Source organism: Rana temporaria, chromosome 3 (genome assembly GCF_905171775.1).
Source record: "Rana temporaria chromosome 3, aRanTem1.1, whole genome shotgun sequence".
Classification (NCBI taxonomy): Eukaryota; Metazoa; Chordata; class Amphibia; order Anura; family Ranidae; genus Rana; species Rana temporaria.
Genome location: NC_053491.1, coordinates 493,535,906 through 493,555,448, shown reverse-complemented (window position 1 = coordinate 493,555,448; position 19,543 = coordinate 493,535,906). Strand labels below are relative to the sequence as shown.

The 19,543-nt window shown below is 50.7% G+C and overlaps 1 protein-coding gene across 2 annotated transcripts; it reads right to left on the bottom strand.

The window, feature by feature from the left end:
- Nucleotides 1–1,786: 1,786 nt before the first annotated feature.
- On the bottom strand, nt 1,787–6,936 carry LOC120933830. 2 transcript variants are annotated; one of them, XM_040347230.1, is made up of 3 exons: nt 6,069–6,936; nt 3,357–3,466; nt 1,787–2,367 (listed from the first exon to the last, which is right to left on the bottom strand). In XM_040347230.1, exons 1-3 carry the CDS (start codon nt 6,168–6,170, stop codon nt 2,136–2,138), a joined length of 444 nt encoding a protein of 147 aa, XP_040203164.1. In that variant the 5' UTR covers nt 6,171–6,936; the 3' UTR covers nt 1,787–2,135. The 2 variants fall into 2 exon arrangements, with proteins under 2 accessions (XP_040203164.1, XP_040203163.1); XM_040347229.1 differs by lacking the exon at nt 6,069–6,936 and having other exon boundaries at nt 3,357–5,712.
- Between the last annotated feature and the right edge of the window lie 12,607 nt (nt 6,937–19,543).

Below are 19,543 nucleotides of genomic sequence, written 5' to 3'. Positions count from 1 at the left end.
TTCCCCCTCTCTCCTCTCCCTTCCCCTCTCACCTCTGCCTTGCCTTTCTCACCTCTCCCCCTCTCACCTCCTCTTTTTCCCTCTCCCTTCTCACCTCTTTCTTCACTCTCTCTCGCCTCTCCATTACCTCTCTCTCCTCTACCTTCCCTATCTCTCCTCTCTCATCCTTATCTCTCCTCTCCTGTCCCTTTCTTCTCTCTCCTTTCCCTTCCACCTCTCGCCTCTGCCTTACCCCCTCTCGCTTCTCCTTTCCCTCTCTGTCTCCTCTCCTTTCCCTGTACTCTCACCTCTCCCTGCATTCTATCCTTACCTTGCAGTCTCTCTCCTCTCCTGGCACTCCTTCCTCTACATAAACAATGTCCTTTCCTTGCACTCTCTCCTCTCTCTGTACTCTCTCTCCTCTTGTTGTTGAAATGTTTATAATGTATATTGTCAGATGTCCCCCAGTGTCATGACTATGGTATACCAGAATACACCCTGACCGCTAAGACCCTTTTACAGTTAATACCCCCACATTAACCCTTAATAAATAATGAGACCACCACTTAATGTTGGAGTAAAAACTGGCCGTAGCAGCCTCCTTTATTTTAAATACTCTTTAAATAATAAATAACCAATAACATAACAACAAACACGTAAAATTCCTGAGATAATACCTCTCCTAAATGGTGTTGGACTTTGCAGGACCCACTAACCACTAAACTTATTCACACTTTAACTTTTTAACCTTGTAACTCTTTATTTGGCACTGCGGTGTCCTAACCTCTGGTCATAGGCCTCAAGCCGAAACTGGCTCAAAGACGACCGTTGACCGCAGTGCCCCCAATTCACCAAATCTTCCAGCTACATTAGTAGACTGGGAACTAGAAACCCCTTCAGAAACCATCCACCACTGGGTACTGGTGTCCATCTTTGGGGTAATATCTTCTCCTGCAAAGTCCGAAAACACCCGCCACTGCCACGACGATGTAATCCTCACCTGTAAAGAAACAAACACAAAAACAGCACCCAAACACATACCAAATTATCAAGTACCATCAGTCCATATTTTCTACCTCAAAACTAGGGAGGGTGGGTGGGAACTTTGCTCCCCCACGCCTGTCTGCCCGGGAAACTGGCTGGTGAGAGATATGTGTAAACTCCCCTCCCACAGCTCCTGCTCCTCCTTCCCCCCCAGCTACCAGGGTTCTGTTAACCCTGTCATGGCCGGCCCTACGCTGACTTGCAGTTGGGCTCCGTGCCTCACTTGACTATGGTATACCAGAATACACCCTGACCGCTAAGACCCTTTTACAGTTAATACCCCCACATTAACCCTTAATAAATAATGAGACCACCACTTAATGTTGGAGTAAAAACTGGCCGTAGCAGCCTCCTTTATTTTAAATACTCTTTAAATAATAAATAACCAATAACATAACAACAAACACGTAAAATTCCTGAGATAATACCTCTCCTAAATGGTGTTGGACTTTGCAGGACCCACTAACCACTAAACTTATTCACACTCTAACTTTTTAACCTTGTAACTCTTTATTTGGCACTGCGGTGTCCTAACCTCTGGTCATAGGCCTCAAGCCGAAACTGGCTCAAAGACGACCGTTGACCGCAGTGCCCCCAATTCACCAAATCTTCCAGCTACATTAGTAGACTGGGAACTAGAAACCCCTTCAGAAACCATCCACCACTGGGTACTGGTGTCCATCTTTGGGGTAATATCTTCTCCTGCAAAGTCCGAAAACACCCGCCACCAGCACCCGAAGGTAACACCTTACCTTCGGGCGCACCTCCACACCCTCATTGCTTGTTGTACCCCCTCCTCTAGGCGCAAAGCCCACATGTCAATCCCCACGTCCGTGAGGTGAACACCATCACTCCTGAGGTAACGCCAAGGGTCAACCTCCAATTCCGGGTGCCGAACCACCAGCCCCCCGTTCCTTAGCACAAAACGCCCCACATTCCTGTTCAGCTTCCTGCGCGCACGATTCACCGCGTCTACCGACCTCGCCATCCTCCACGATGTCCTAGCCACCATGTCCGACCACACCACTACCGTCTCCGGGAAAGACAGCCGGAGCCGCTGAAAGTCGAATTTAACATCCCGCGCTATCTCCAGCATAGATCTCACCCCAAGATCATTGCCCCCAGCATGAATCACTAGCACATCCGGAGGTCTGTCCAAACGTGCCCATTTGTGAACCTCCGGCACAACTCTGCTCCATAACATCCCGGGTACCCCCAACCACCGTACCCTCGCCTCCTGTCTCGAAATCCCCAGTTGCCGACCGGTCGGGCGCGCCTCCGCCCGTTTTTCCCCCCGAACCACGTAAGAGTGGCCCAAAATCCAGACCAACAAAGGTCCAGTACCTGAAAGACAGTAAGCAACAACAAATAACTAACACATCCCCCAATACAGCGACACCCACGTTTCAAAACAGTCATCTAACTCATTTCCCCTTATCCCAACAACCACTCCCAAACTCTCACCGCAAATTTGCCACCAGCTGCGGCCTAACATATGAACGAAACCTCCTCGATTCCCACCTTCCTATCCTCTTTATTGCGTCCTCCCCTAGTCCATTCCTTGCCGCCTCCGTAGCAGCCCCAATCCTAAATGAATGAGCCGAGAACTCCCTTGCCACCAGGCCCAATTCCCCCAGACACTTCCTAAACACCGCTACAAACTGATATCTCGACAGCGGGGCCCCATTTTCGTGTACCAAAAAGGTGCCCCCAACCGCCGGACGGATGTCCAGATATTTCCGGACCAGCCCCACAGGGCAAAGTTCCGATCCCTCGATCGGGAACACCTGGACCGCTCTGCCCTTGCCACTCTGGTCCGTTTTGGACCTTCTGAGCCACAACGTGACCCCCTCCGGGGCCCAACTAACGTCCGATGCCCCCATGCCCCCTTGGACGATTCTCGACGGGCTCACCAACTCGCCTATCCTAAAAGCCCCGAAAAATGCCAGCGCAAATGCCGCGCGAAACAATGTAACTTCAAAAACGGACGAACCCACAGTGCCCATCCTATCCATCAACCCTTTTAAAACGTCGAAAGACACAGGGCGGCGCGTATCCAGCCGCCGCCCTTGCTTCCTGTACCCTTTCAGAGCCTGGCGCACCCAGAAATCCTTTGTAAAATCTGGCAACCCCTGCCACTTGAATAAAAACGCCAAACCGGCCAACTTCTTATCCAATACCGACTGAGACACTCCTGCCTCGATATTCCTGGACAAAAAGTACCACACCAACGTCCTCACCTCCGGTCCCGAGAGGTGCACCTCAGCTTCCATTACCAAGCTACTCCATTCTACCCATACTTTTTCATAGGCCGCCCAAGTACCCGCACTCACCGATTTTTTAATCCAGGTGGAGATGATTCCAATGGAATCTGCCACAGCCATTCCGGACAGGGGACCCCTCGCTCCTCTGCTTCCGGCACCAACTCCCGGAACCTGTCCCACTGGAACCGAGACAAAGCATCAGCCACGACATTTTCAACCCCCGGTAAATGCACCGCATAAACAAACACATTCAGCTGCAGACACCGCAGTACCAAGTGTCTCAGGAGCCGAATCACTGGGGGAGAGGACGCGGTCACGCGATTTATCACCTGCACGACCCCCAGGTTATCCCCATGGAAGCGCACCTTCCGATCCCGGAAAGACGTGCCCCACAACTCAACCGCCAGCACCACTGGAAACAGCTCCAACAGCACCAAGTTTTTCGTAAAACCCGCAGCCAGCCAGGACTGAGGCCAGGGGCCCGCACTCCACTGTCCTTGAAAAAAGGCCCCAAAGCCTGATCCCCCGGCCGCGTCTGTGTACAGCTCTAGGTCAAAATTGCTGACCGGGCCAGACATCCACAAGGCCCTACCGTTAAAGGCCTCTAAAAAAGAGTGCCAGACCCACAGGTCCTCCCTGTGCTCCTTCACCAGCCTTACATAGTGGTTAGGCAAACTAACCCCTGCCGTGCTGGCCGACAGACGCCGACAAAAAATTCTCCCCATCGGGAGGATCCTGCAGGCAAAGTTAAGCTTCCCCAAGAGCGACTGCAGCGCTCTCAGTTGTACCTTACGCATGCCAATCATCCCCCTGACCTCCGCCTTGAGGCCTTCCAACTTGTCCGCCGGCAGCCTGCATTCCATAGCCTCGGAATCGATAACTATGCCCAAGAACTGAATGACCGACCTAGGCCCCTCCGTTTTGTCGGGCGCCAGTGGCACCCCAAAACGCTCAGCTATGTGCTCCAGCGTGGCCAACAGAACCGCGCAAACCTTTGACCCCGCCGGTCCAATGCAGAGAAAGTCATCCAGATAATGGATAACCGAATCCACCCCCGCCACGTCTCGTACCACCCACTCCAAGAAAGAACTGAACTGTTCGAATAATGCGCAGGACACTGAGCAACCCATGGGCAGGCACTTGTCCACATAGAATTTGCCCTCCCAGTGACACCCCAACAACCGAAAGCTGTCCGGGTGCACCGGCAACAGCCGGAAAGCCGCCTCGATGTCCGACTTGGCCATCAACGCCCCCCGGCCGTACCGCCTAACCCAACTCACCGCCGCGTCGAACGACGTGTAGCACACTGAACAATCCTCCGCATTAATCGCGTCGTTCACCGACCCCCCTTTTGGGAAGGAGAGGTGGTGTATGAGCCTGAACTTGTTTGGTTCTTTCTTCGGTACCACCCCCAACGGTGAAACCACCAGGCCTGCTAACGGAGGGGACTCAAACGGGCCACCCATTCGGCCCAGCCCGACCTCCTTACGGAGCTTCTCGGAAACCACTTCGGAGTGTTGCCTAGCTGAACGTAAATTTTCGGACATTGGCGGAATCACGGTCAAATTAGCAGGGATACGAAAACCAACTGTAAACCCCTCCTCCAGGAGCTGGGCAGCCGCCCTGTCCGGATACCTACCGAGAAACGGCAGCATCCTTTTCACCATCACCGGCGTGCTCCCTCTTGCCTGAAGGATCTCCGGAACGGCCCTTGCCCTGCTTGAAGCAGCGGGAAGAGGGGTGATTACCCCCACACCCGGAGCACTCATGCTTGTACCGGCACGACCCTCCGAATTTGCAGTTTCCCTCGTTGAACTGCCAACAAACCCCCTTTTTCTTTCCGGCCGACTGTCCCAGGGAAGAGGCCCCGCCGGCCCCCCCCTGAAAAAAACGGCGCCGACGTCCTCGGAGCCGTCATAAGCCGCATCCAAAGGCTAATGTCCTTCGCGTCCCACCGAATGTCCGGCCTAATCGCCCGACGTTGCCTAAATTGCTCGTCATAACGAAGCCAACCCGTGCCCCCATAACAACGATAGGCCTCGCTAATCGCCTCCTGGTAGCTGAAGAGCGCCGAACAGTGTTCGGGGTTCTTCTCGCCAATCACGCTGGCCAAAATAGAATAAGCCTGCGACCAATTCGCAAACGTGCGAGGTATGAGCCGATACCTCCGCTTTTCCTCGTCCTCCTTTTTGGAGTCCTCGGGCTTCACCCTATCCAAGTTGAATTTCTCCAACGGTAACAAAGCGAATATCTCCACATATTCGCTCTTCCAGATTTTTTCCCGAACCTCTTGTTTCAAATGTGCCCCCAGCGGCGCATCATAACAAGTATACACTTGCCCCTTTGCTTCATCCGCTAACCGCACCAAATCCCGCTTCTTGCCTGCGGCCCCTGCCGGCTCGGCAGTCCCTGCCGTCCGTGCCGCCGGTCCTGACCCCAAGCCACCCCCATTCGCCTCCTTCTCAGTCACCACTACCGCCGTTGGGGCGGCTGCCGCAGCCGCCGCAGCCCCCCCTCCCGGCCCCCAAGCCGCGGTCGGGCCCGCGGGGGGTCTGTCCCCCCCTTTAAGCTGGCTAACCAACGCCTCTAGCCCCGACAAAAATCTCTGCAACCCCGCATCCACCCCAGGATTCCCCACCTGTGCGTCCGTAACCTGGGAAGATGTCGCACTGCCCCCAGCCACCGCGGGCACCACCAACCTATCCCGGGCCCCCCCCACCCGGCCCCCCACAACCACATCATCACAACGTAAATTTGAAACATATGTGGAAAAGGACTTACCGGGCTGCGTGGAAGCAATCCCATCAGCCGATCGTCTGGAATCCCTCGCTGTAGGCACCGTCCTGGGCACGACCTCCTCCTCCGAACCGGACAGCTCCCCATCCGACTGGTCCTCGCACAGCCCCTCTTCCCCCGATGATGACCCCCCGGGCAGCTCGGTCCCGGCGGCCGAAGGCCCAGGGCCGGATTCGCTCTCCCTGCGGGCCCTGGACCCGTGAGCGGATTTTGCCGGCGCTTTCCTGCCAGGCGTAACTCTGCTGCGGTCTTCCTGCAAGTGGCCAGCCGTAGCAGCTGAGGGGCTAGCCACCGTAATCTGGGATCCCTCTCGCCGAGGCCTGCTGACCGGGCCCGTCTCCACCTGCTCCACACGTCGGGCGGGCACGGCCGCCGTACCTGAGCCCCCCGGCCGTCCCCCCCTCTGTCCTTGGGTGCTCCTGGTCCCCCCTGCCGGGCCCTCAATGACCCCCGTAGCCGGCGCCGCCGCACGCTTTGCGGGGGGGCCCGATGGGGCCCTGTTCCTGCCGCCTTCCGACCGCTGCTGACCAGGGGATGGGCTGGGTGAATATCTGCGGGGGGGGGCGCGACGAGCGCGACCGCGCGGTCCCCCGGCCGGTGTGACTGGGCCCCGATAGCGCTGCTTCCCCACCGCTCTGAATAATGTCCCGGCCCGTGTGGTTAGGCCCCGACGGCGCCGCGCCGCTTGCTGCCCCGTTCTGAGGGAGAAGTGTCCCCAGCTGACGCTGCAGCCAGTCCTCCCCCCGCACCGCCGCCTCAGCCCTAAGCTGTGCAAACAGGGCTTCAATCCCTGCCATCTCGCCGCCCCTACCTGTGTCCCAACGCTTGCTGTGCAGAAAAAAAAAAAAATCCCAGCTGCAGGCTGTACAGACCTTGCAACTTTGCTCCCCCACGCCTGTCTGCCCGGGAAACTGGCTGGTGAGAGATATGTGTAAACTCCCCTCCCACAGCTCCTGCTCCTCCTTCCCCCCCAGCTACCAGGGTTCTGTTAACCCTGTCATGGCCGGCCCTACGCTGACTTGCAGTTGGGCTCCGTGCCTCACTGTTTTGCTGCAATACACTCATGTCATCTAGGAATGCCTCTGTTTAGGATCCTTCCAGTTTATTGCAATACAGCTTTTTGCCACATTTATCAGATGACACAGAACTGACTTCATATATCTTTTGGGTGGAATTTGTGTATAATGTAACAGGAAAAAAGCAGGATCATCTGGAATCTGATACTCCGTAAGTATTTGAGTGATTCTCTGTTTGCCAGAATTGTCTTATTATTGGGCAACCCCAGAATATATGTATCATTGTCCCTTACTCCCCACATCCTCTCCAGCACCTATCCGAAACTTCTGAAAAAAATGTATTTAAAAGTGATGGCGTGTAATACCAGCGTGTTAATATTTTATAATTTAATTCTTGTATTTTCATACACCTTGAAGATTTTAACGACAGGTCTATAATATTCTGGCATTGTACTGGGGAGAAAGTTTGGCCTAAATCTCTCTCCCATTTGGCCTGGCATGACATTTTAAAGTCTTCTGGGGGTGCAGTCAATAGTGTATACGTGTTGGAAACCACGTGGGGGAGGGGCTCCTCTCCCCCACAATATTCCTCAAACTTTGTTAGTGTCCGATTATAATTTTCTGCATTACCCAAAGTTTCCAAAAAATGTCAAACCTGCCGAGCTTGCCATCCAGGGATTTCAAAACGCCCACCTCTTTGTATTAATTCACCAATTGTTAACCACCCCCTATCTCCTAAAAAGTGTGAGGCTTGAAATCTACCTTTTTCTCTTAGTTTCTTAAATATTTGGGATTCCATGACTGGTTGAAACTCTGGGTTTCGTACAATCGGAAAAAGGGGGGAATTTTTAGTAACTTTCTATATATACCCATATTTTTCGGTCATTGTGAATGTTCCAGTCCACTATTCTGGTAAGATGGCAAGTCAGGTAATATTTGTAGAGGTCAGGTAAGCCTATTCCCCCTTTAGTCTTAGCACGAGTCAATCTAGTATACTTGATTAGCGTAGGAGAATTTTTCCATAAAAATGTTGAACAGGCCTGCCTATATGCCTATATGCCGAGAAAAAGGTCGGTGGGAGATGTATTGGAATTGTCTGCATCAAGTAAAGAAAGCGTGGGAGAACAGACATTTTGACCAAGGCTGCCCGGCCAAACCAGGAGACATTCACGCCTGCCCAATCCCTCAGATCTGGCCTAGTTTTGTTTAAAATCACCTGAAATTTATATATGTACAACTCTCAGGCCCCGTACACATGACCAAGTTTCTCGGCAGAATTCAGCCAGAAACTCGATCGGAGCTGGATTCTGCCGAGAAACTCGGTCGTGTGTACACTTTTCACCGAGGAAGTCAACGAGGAACTCGTCGGGCCAAATAGAGAACATGTTCTCTATTTCCTCGTTGTTCAATGAGGAAAGTTGGCTCGCCGAGATCCTCGGCGACTTCAACACATAACTCGACGAGGAACTCGATGTGTTTGGCACGTCGAGTTCCTCGGACGTGTGTACGGGGCCTCACAGTTTTGCAGTGATCTGGATGCCTAAGTATGTAATCGCATCCCTCCTCCATTGGAATGGGAAGGAGTCTCTACATCGATCAGCATGTTGTGGAGAGAGGGAAACATTCAGAGCAAGAGATTTTGAATAATTAACTTTAAAGTTAGACAGGGTACTGTAATAATATGTAATATCCATATATGCTGTCTGTTTTTCTTTTTTGTTTCTCTTTCTTTCCTAAAAATGAAAATAAAGAATAAAAAAAAAGAAAGTTGCTTTACGCAATTTCCTATTCGTAATCTTCCCTGGATCTTACCAAAGCACTGGCCGAAAGAGTCTTTGAAGCATCCTCTTATTTATCCATCCTTGATGGCCTTTACGCGGGCGAGTAAAATTGTGTCTCTTTCCTCGGTTCCGGGGCCTCTGACCACATTAAAAGGTAATCCTGACTTCCCACCGGGTAATGTAAGCTCATTCTTGAAGAATGAATGGCCATTTCTTTCTGAAAGGTAATCCCTGTACCTATGATTTCCTGGTAAATACTTAATTGACCGAATCCTTCCCCTTTTGGACGTTTAGACAGATACAAAATTTTCTGCTCACACACACAACAATCAACATGGACGTGACAGCTTACGCCTTTTGAAGCCCTTTGCATGAGAAAAACACCACAACAGCATTTGGTATCCCTCATCTATTTGATGCTAGTGGATCAAAATCCTCGAGAGGATTTATCCGCTGAAACGGTCCGGTGGACCGTATCCGCGGATAAATCCTCTCGTGTGTACCAGGCCTCACACTTTGAATGACAATTACTTGGTCATGCTACACTGTACCCAAACAACATTTTTTTTCTCACAAATAGAGCTTTCTTTTGGTGGTATTTGTACCACTGTATTGCAATTGTAAATGAAAAAATAGAGAACATAAAAAAAAATGAGTTTCTAATGTAAAATGTTCTTCATAAATTTGGGCCAAAATTTTTACTGCTACATATCTTTAGTAAAAAAGAAACTAACACAAATTAGTGTATATTGTTTAGTCTCTGTGAAAGTTATAGGCCCAGATTCACAAAGCACTTACGCCGTCATATCTATCACACTTTTAAAGGCCCTGGAGCACCAAGACAATGGCAACACACACAAACTTACCCCATTGCAAAGTGCACAGTGCATTGTGGGGCGCTCAGCAGGTGAATATCCTGTGGAGCTAACCACAAATTCGGATGTTTGCCAAAAGAGCGAGCAGGGGATATTTGGGCCAAACTTTTGCTCTGATTGAACTGTTGGCCCATCTTTAGTGCTGATTAGTCCCAGTTCCTGGATTCCGGCTTCTCCTCTCTATAAATCTGGATCACTTCCTAACAGAAAATAATAAAACCTGCCCTGGCTGTTCCTGGGATGGGAATGGGGCCGTCCTTCAATATTCTGAATACAATTGTCTCCTCAGTTGGCTCTGCTGCTGATTTTGGGATCTGCAGATCTTCCTCCGGTCACATGATGCCAATTCTTCTGTGGATGGAAAGTAGCCAAATTACTGATATGACGAGTCCCTCTGTACAATGGAATGATATACACATCACATTCACATATATATGTATTGATGAAACATGTCATGGAATGTATACAATGTAATATCTCAGTGTAATTGTACAATTATTTCTTGTAGACTGCCAGAGATTTGTCTGGTGATTGTGTCCCGGTGTTGGGTCTGCTGGACCTCTTCCATGTATAGAGGATGTTCTCTCCAACACCTCGGATTTCTAAGAGAAATTACTTTAAATCCCTGGCTATGTACATGGTGAATGTGGCAAGACTGTGTGTCCCGATACACTCGTGGTCTATCACATCTAGAGAATGGTTTGCCAAGATCTCTAAAATAGAAGAAATGGAGGAACTTATCCATATTTCCCAGGAACGGATACAAAAGTTTACGGAAACTTGGGCATGCTGGTCTCACTTTTAAAACAACTGAATATTTTCAATCGGCTAGTGCTTAGACATCACGTTGAAGCGTGGACCACATAACAATTATGCGCTTGCTGGATTAAGGGGCTCTGGATGGGGGTGAGGGGGGTGGAGACAGTGGGGTATACCGTTCTGATTCTATATTCAGCAGGCCTTCCCCGCCCCGTTCCCCCCTCCCTTCCTGTTTATGCTATTCTCCATTTCCTTTCCTTACTCCCCCCCTTCTCCCCTCCCCCCTTTTATTTCTTCTCTCCCTCTTCCTTTCTCTTCTGCTTCTCTCACTTTTCTACGCTTTTGCGCTGAAAGTTGGGCTACCGATATGATTATTGCACCAGATGTAACAGGTGTGTCTTTTTCTTTAAGCTCATAAAGTTATGGTTTGGTATGTTACATGTGCGATAACTGGAGTTTACTCCCTTGAAACCCCATGATTCCTTTTGATACATTTGATGTATTTTTCTGGTACATGAATCTGATTGTGGAACGTGTATGCCTTACAATTCCTTTTGTTTTCTGTCTGTATGTCGTACATGCTGTTCACCTGTACGCATTTATCTGTCCTTGATTTCGAATAAAAAATGTTATGGGCCTTTGGTGCTGGCGCTGGTGCCACAACACTGTAAGTCCTCACAGTTACTCTTGGTGGGCACAGGAATGGGCCCTGCTATGAAATATTAGATCAAGAATTGTAATTACATGCCCCTGTTGAACAGGGGCAAACAAATTGGGACTTTGTTGGTGGTGGTGCTGGTGCCACAACACTGCAACCCCTCACAGATACTCTAGTTGGAGCGCAGGAATGAGCCCTGCTGCAAAGTATTGCATCAAAAATTGTAATTACACACCCCTGTTAAACAGGGGTTGAAAAATTGGGCCTTGGGCACTGGTGCTGGTGCCACAACACTGCAACCCATCACAGGTACTCTAGTTGGAGGGCAGGAATGAGCCCGCTGCAAAGTATTGCATTAAAAATTGTAATTACACGCCCCTGTTAAACAGGGGCAGAAAAATTGGGCCTTAGGCACTGGTGCTGGTGCCCAGAAACAAAAATGTTCTCACAAGCTATTAGCGTGGTCATTGAGGTGGAAAAGGATAGTCACTCAGCATAGCAGGATAGTCACTCAGCATCAGCATAGGTCTTGAAGGGGTCTGACATTAAAAAAATATATATTCAGTTACATCAGCATCAGGTGCTTGGTAGCTGGTGGTGATCCAAGCCTGATTCATTTTTATGAAGGTCAGTCGATCGACCGAGTCAGTGGAGAGGCGCACCCTGTGATGGGTCACAAAGCCTCCAGCAGCACTGAAGGTGCGTTCTAAAAGAACACTGGATGCAGGACAAGCCAGTACCTCAATTGCGTACTGTGCAAGCTCTGGCCAGTGATCCATCCTCAAGACCCAGTAAGCCAGAGGATTTTTGGTGGGAAAGGTGTCCAAGTCTGATCTTGCCCCTAGGTATTCCTGCACCATGTAAAACAGACGCTGGCGATGGATGCTGGAACCGGTCATACCTTGGGGCTGTGGACTAATAAAATTGTCTGAACGCATCGCTCAGATGGCCACCTTCTCCACCGCTCCTTTTGTGACTGACCGAAGCCTCAGCAACACGTTGTCCAGGACCAGGATTTTGTAACCTCCCAGTATCTGTATTGTAGAGGACCTAACGAGCCCACCTGATACAGCTGGGCTAATCAAGTCCTCCCAGCACTCCCCCTAGAGGTACAAACTGGCATAAAGCCTGAACCTAGGAGAAATATATACAGAATCTTGGATGCAACCAGGGAATTTAACCTGCCTATTGTCACACTACCTACAAAAAATGACACTCCCTCTCTCTCTCTCTCTCTCTCTCTCTCTCTCTCTCTCTGTCTTTTCTCTCTCGGCGAGCCAAGTTTCCCTGTTGACTAACAAGGAAATAGAGAACATGTTCTCTATTTGGCCCGACGAGATCCTCGTCGGTTTCCTCGGCCGAAAGTGTACACATGGCCGGGTTTCTCGGCAGAATACGGCTCCGATCGAGTTTCTGGCTGAATTCTGCCGAGAAACTCGGTCATGTGTACGGGGCCTGTGGGACACGAACATGAAAAATCAAAAGTGCTAATTTTAAAAGGTTAATATGCAAGTTATTGTCATAAAAAGTGTTTGGGGACCCGGGTCCTGCCCCAGGGGAGTGTTTGGGGATGTATCAATGCAAAAAAAGTTTTAAAAACTGCATTTTTTTTTTGGGGAGCAGTGATTTTAATAATGCTTAAAGTGAAACAATAAAAGTTAAATATTCCTTTAAATTTCGTACCTGGGGGGTGTGTATAGTATGCCTGTGAAGTGGCGCATGTTTCCTGTGTTTTGAACAGTCCCTGCACAAAGTGTAATTTCTAAAGGAAAAAAAGTAATTTAAGACAACTGGTGGCTATAATGAATTGTTGGGTCCCGGCAAACAGAGAAAAGTAATTAAAAAATGGCAGGGGTCCCCCCCAGTCCATTACCAGGCCCTTCGGATCTGGTATGAATATTAAGGGGAACCCTGAACCAAAATGTAAAAAATAAATTGCGTAGGGGTCGCCCCAAATTCCACACCAGTGCCTTCAGGTCTGGTATGGATATTAGGGGAACCATGCAACATTTTTTTTTTTAAATGGTGTAGGAGTCCCCCTCAAAATCCACACCAGTCCCTTCAGGTCTGGTATGGATTTTAAGGGAACCTCCCCTTGCCAAAATTAAAAAAAATGGTGTGGGGTTCCCCCCAAAAATCCATACCAGACCCTTATCCGAGCACTAAACTGGCAGGCTGCAGGAAAACAGGGGGGGGGGACAAGAGAGCACCCCCCCTCCTGAACCGTACCAGGCCACTTGCCCTTAACATGGGGAGGATGCTTTGGGGTCTGTCCCCATGTTGATGGGGACAAATACCTCATCCCCACAACCCTTGCCTGGTGGTTGTGGGGGGCTTATCAGAATCTGGAAGCCCCCTTTAACAAAGGGGACCCCCCATATTCCAGCCCCCCTATGTGAATTGGTAATGGGGTACCCCTACCATTTCACAAAAAAAGTGTCAAAAATGTTAAAAACCACGGGAGACAGCTTGGGACAAGTCCTTTATTAAAAAGAAGAGAAAAAAAGATAAAAATCCCAGTGATGTAATCCATTCTCGAGCAAAGGATACGCCATCTTGTGCTAAAAAGAATTACCAGTGTCTATTCAGAAGACTAGTATCAGAGTGTTATACAGACCTCAGCGCTCTCATTTCCTGGCCAGTGTGAGAAGGATGAGTGCAGACTTCAGGGGTGACCACACAACGTCTGACCATGTCCTGTCCCTACTTCCTGTGGTCACATAATGAGATGAAAAACACTGAGAATGTTCCATCCAGATCACTGACATCAGAGAGACGGAGGGATGTCTGAGCCCCAGAGACCCCCCAATCCACCCCACACAGGAGACACACCGCACCCAGGTCAGTGTTCTGTCTGTACTGACACTCCAAATGTCATAGACTGAGGAGTTCTCTGTACAGCACTGCGGTATATGTCAGAGATATATAAATGTATAATAATAATAGTGTGAGATATTGGAGTGTAAGCTCCTCTGGTGCAGAGACTGATGTGAGTGTTCTGGAGGTAATATTGAGCCACAAAGGCCCAGATGCAGAGATGTGACTTGATGTCTATGAAGGTTCTCATGTACTCAGGTCATGGTATTAGAAGTGGTTGTCAACCGACAAGGTATAAGAACCTCAGCCATAACCTTCCAACTGTCTCTGATTTCGAGGGACTGTCCCTGATTTGGAGCAATGTCCCTCATTCCTCCTCATGTGTCCCTCATTCCTCCTCATGTGTCCCTCATTCCTCCTCATGTGTCCCTCATTCCTCCTCATCTGTCCCTCATTCCTCCTCATGTGTCCCTCATTCCTCCTCATCTGTCCCTCATTCCTCCTCATGTGTCCCTCATTCCTCCTCATCTGTCCCTCATTCCTCCTCATGTGTCCCTCATTCCTTATTATGTGTCCCTCATTCTCCTCATGTGTCCCTCATTCTCCTCATGTGTCCCTCATTCTCCTCATGTGTCCCTCATTCCTTCTCATGTGTCCCTCATTCTCCTCATGTGTCCCTCATTCTCCTCATGTGTCCCTCATTCTCCTCATGTGTCCCTCATTCCTCCTCAAGTGTCCCTCATTCCTCCTCATGTGTCCCTCATTCCTTCTCATGTGTCCCTCATTCCTCCTCATGTGTCCCTCATTCCCCCTCGAGTGTCCCTCATCCCTCCTCACGTGTCCCTCATTCCTCCTCACGTGTCCCTCATTCCTCCTCACGTGTCCCTCATTCCTCCTCACGTGTCCCTCATTCCTCCTCATGTGTCCCTCATTCTCCTCATGTGTCCCTCATTCCTCCTCATGTGTCCCTCATTCCTCCTCATGTGTCCCTCATTCTCCTCATGTGTCCCTCATTCCTCCTCATGTGTCCCTCATTCCTCCTCATGTGTCCCTCATTCCTCCTCAAGTGTCCCTCAATCCTCCTCATGTGTCCCTCATTCCTCCTCACATGTCCCTCATTCCTCCTCACGTGTCCCTCATTCCTCCTCACGTGTCCCTCATTCCTCCTCACGTGTCCCTCATTCCTCCTCACGTGTCCTTCATTCCTCCTCACGGTCCCAAAAAGGTGTCAAAATTGTCCGAAGTGTCCGCCATAATGTCGCAGTCACGAAAAAAAACGCTGATCGCCGCCATTAGTAGTAAAAAAAAAAAAATTATAAAAATGCAATGAAACTATCCCCTATTTTGTAAACGCTATAAATTTTGCGCAAACCAATCGATAAACGCTTATTGCGATTTTTTTTACCAAAAATAGGTATAAGAATACGTATCGGCCTAAACTGAGGAAACATTTTTTTTTTATATATTTTTTGGGGGATATTTATTATAGAAAAAAGTAAAAAATATTAAATTTTTTTCAAAATTGTCGCTCTATTTTTGTTTATAGCGCAAAAAATATAAAAACCGCAGAGGTGATCAAATACCACCAAAAGAAAGCTCTATTTGTGGGGAAAAAAGGACGCCAATTTTGTTTGGGAGCCACGCCGCACGACCGCGCAATTGTCAGTTAAAACGACGCAGTGCCGAATTGCAAAAACTGGCCTGGGCATTTAGCTGCATTTTGGTCCGGGGCTTAAGTGGTTAAGGGAGGCGTGGCAGGTGGGTGTGTCCTATGCCTACATCGTTTTGCTAATAGGTGTCCCTCATTCCCATCTCAGAAAGTTGGGAGATATGCCAATAGTATTGGGGGTCTAGTAGTTGCTGGCATATAAAGGCTGTAGACAGATGCAGGGCCACAGCCTGGAGAGGAGGTCAGGGGGAAATAGTTTCTCTATGGTTTCCTGTGCCAGCGGGGCAGTGTTTCGGCTGGCTACACTGCAGCCATGTGACCTAAGGTGCCCATCCTGGGTTAGCAGGGTCTATATAAGTCCCTGCCCCTAAGTGTTGGCACCAGAGCTTTTTTTCTCAAAAAATAGGTGCAGGAACTCAACCACGACCCCATTCAAATTTCACAAACAGTGGAAGGGTCTTAAAGGGGCATTAAATACCAGCATTGAGGCCCAGATTCACAAAGACTTACGACGGCGTATCTCCAGATACATAGTCGTAAGTCCGAATGGCCGCCGTCGTATCTATGCGCCTGATTCATAGAATCAGTTACGCATAGATTTGGCCAAGATATGAGCGGCGTAAGTCTCCTACGCCGTCGTATCTTGGGTTGCAATAATTACGCTGGCCGCTAGGTGGCGCTTCCTTCATTTCCGCGTTGAATATGTAAATGCGCAAGATACGCCGATTCACAAACGTACGTACGCCCATTGCAATTAGTTACGCCGTTTACGTAAGACATACGCCGGCGTAAAAATAAAGCTGGTCTTTAGGTGGCGCAGCCCATGCAAAGTATGGACGTCGGAACAAGCGTATCGTTTTACGTCGTTTTCGTAAGTCGCACGCGAATAGGGATGTGCGTAAATTACGTTCACGTCACAGGCATTGAGCCGACGTATCTTTGGGCGGAAATACGACGTGATACTGAGCATGCGCGCGCATGCGCCGTTCGTTCGGCCATGCATCTACATGGGGTCAAGCCTCATTTAAATACAACACGCCTCCTACCAGCCTACTTTGAATTACGCGCGCTTCCGCCGGCCCATTTACGCTACGCCGCCGTAACTTAGGAGGCAAGTGCTTTGTGAATACAGCACTTGCCTCTCTAAGTTGCGGCGCCGTAGCGTAAATACGGTACGCTACGCCCGCGCAACGTAGATCGCCCGTACGTGAATCTAGGTCACAGAGTGTAGAGTTCAGGGGGTTACACACAGAGTGCAGAGCTGTCACTTGTAAACACAGAAACCAGACTTCTGTGTTTACAAGTGATTGTGGTGAGCAGGCACCAAAGGGTCTGAGCCAGAGGTAGTGGAACTGAGTTCCCCCAAGTTCCCCCTGAAAAAAAGCCCTGGTTGGCACACATTTTGCAAGAGGCTAGTGTAGTCAGAGAACCCCGCTTGCTAGGGAAAGTAACTAGCACTAGGGAAAGGTTCCTGATGAGGAGGTAAGGGACTTGCTAACTTGGAAGTGGTCTTGCCTCTTGGGCCTGGACCGGCCAGGCTGCACTCCTCCCTCCGCAACAGATGCTGTTGTCCCTACTTGCCAACTGTCCCGAATTTCCCGGGACATTCCCGGAGTTAGACCCTTTTCGCGGTTTTCGCGATTCTACGAAATGTTTTGGGAAATCCTTGTTTTCCGTGGCCGCCAGAGCTCCACGGCCGGTGGAGACAATGTCCACCATTTTCCTGAAGACCAGAACGCCCAACAACAAGAGGCCAGTGGCTGCCAATAGAAATTGAGCCGCAGCGCCACCCACCTCCCGCCCAGCTGCCGGTCTGTCTGTGACCTGATGTGGGAAGGGGCGAGGGTTGGGTGGCGCCGCAGCTAAATTTCTATTGGCAGCCACACGGCCGGCTCCGCCTATTTTGTTACACTCTGCCTGTTACTAAGTTTGATCTGGTGTTCTGTAATGGCGGCGAAGAGAGTCTCTGCTGCTGAGGGACACCTGATGTAAGGGGGCGCTCCACTGAGGGATACCTGATGTAAGGGGGCGCTCCACTGAGGGATACCTGATGTAAGGGGGTGATCCACTGAGGGATACCTGATGTAAGGGGGCGATCCACTGAGGGATACCTGATGTAAGGGGGTGATCCACTGAGGGATACCTGATGTAAGGGGGTGATCCACTGGGGACACCTGATGTAAGGGGACTCCGCTGGGGAATGCCTAATGTAAGGAGGGACTCCGCTGGGGACACCTGATATAAGGAGGGACTCCACTGGGAATGCCTGGTGTAAGGAGGCACTCCACTGGGGACACCTGATGTAAGGAGGGACTCTGCTGGGGACACTGATGTAAGGAGGGACTCCGCTGTGGACACTGATGTAATGAGGGACTCCGCTGGGGACACCTGATGTAAGGGGACTCCGCTGGGGCACCTGGTGTAAGGAGGGACTCCACTGGGGACACCTGGTGTAAGGAGGGACTCTGCTGGGGACACCTGATGTAAGGAGGGACTCTGCTGGGGACACCTGATGTAAGGAGGGACCCTGCTTGGGGCACCTGGTGTAAGGAGGGACTCCGCTGGGGACACCTGATGTAAGGAGGGACTCCGCTGGGGCACCTGATGTAAGGAGGGACTCTGCTTGGGGCACCTGGTGTAAGGAGGGACTCCGCTGGGGACACCTGATGTAAGGAGGGACTCTGCTGGGGACACCTGATGTAAGGAGGGACTCTGCTTGGGGCACCTGGTGTAAGGAGGGACTCCGCTGGGGACACCTGATGTAAGGAGGGACTCAGCTGGGGACACCTGATGTAAGGAGGGACTCCGCTGTGGACACCTGATGTAAGAAGGGACTCTGCTGGGGACACCTGATGTAAGGAGGGACTCTGCTGGGGACACCTGATTTAAGGAGGGACTCCGCTGTGGACACCTGATGTAAGGAGGGACTCCGCTGTGGACACCTGATGTAAGGAGGGACTCCGCTGGGGCACCTGGTGTAAGGAGGGACTCCGCTGGGGACACCTGATGTAAGGAGGGACTCCGCTGGGGCACCTGGTGTAAGGAGGGACTCTGCTGGGGACACCTGATGTAAGGAGGGACTCTGCTGGGGACACCTGATGTAAGGAGGGACTCTGCTTGGGGCACCTGGTGTAAGGAGGGACTCCGCTGGGGACACCTGATGTAAGGAGGGACTCCGCTGGGGCACCTGGTGTAAGGAGGGACTCTGCTGGGGACACCTGATGTAAGGAGGGACTCTGCTGGGGACACCTGATATAAGGAGGGACTCCACTGGGAATGCCTGGTGTAAGGAGGCACTCCACTGGGGACACCTGATGTAAGGAGGGACTCTGCTGGGGACACTGATGTAAGGAGGGACTCTGCTGGGGACACCTGATATAAGGAGGGACTCCACTGGGAATGCCTGGTGTAAGGAGGCACTCCACTGGGGACACCTGATGTAAGGAGGGACTCTGCTGGGGACACCTGATGTAAGGAGGGACTCTGCTGGGGACACCTGATATAAGGAGGGACTCCACTGGGAATGCCTGGTGTAAGGAGGCACTCCACTGGGGACACCTGATGTAAGGAGGGACTCTGCTGGGGACACCTGATGTAAGGAGGGACTCCGCTGTGGCCACTGATGTAATGAGGGACTCCGCTGGGGACACCTGATGTAAGGGGACTCCGCTGGGGCACCTGGTGTAAGGAGGGACTCCACTGGGGACACCTGATGTAAGGAGGGACTCCGCTGTGGACACCTGATGTAAGAAGGGACTCTGCTGGGGACACCTGATGTAAGGAGGGACTCTGCTGGGGACCCCTGATTTAAGGAGGGACTCCGCTGGGGACACCTGATGTAAGGAGGGACTCCGCTGTGGACACCTGATGTAAGGAGGGACTCCG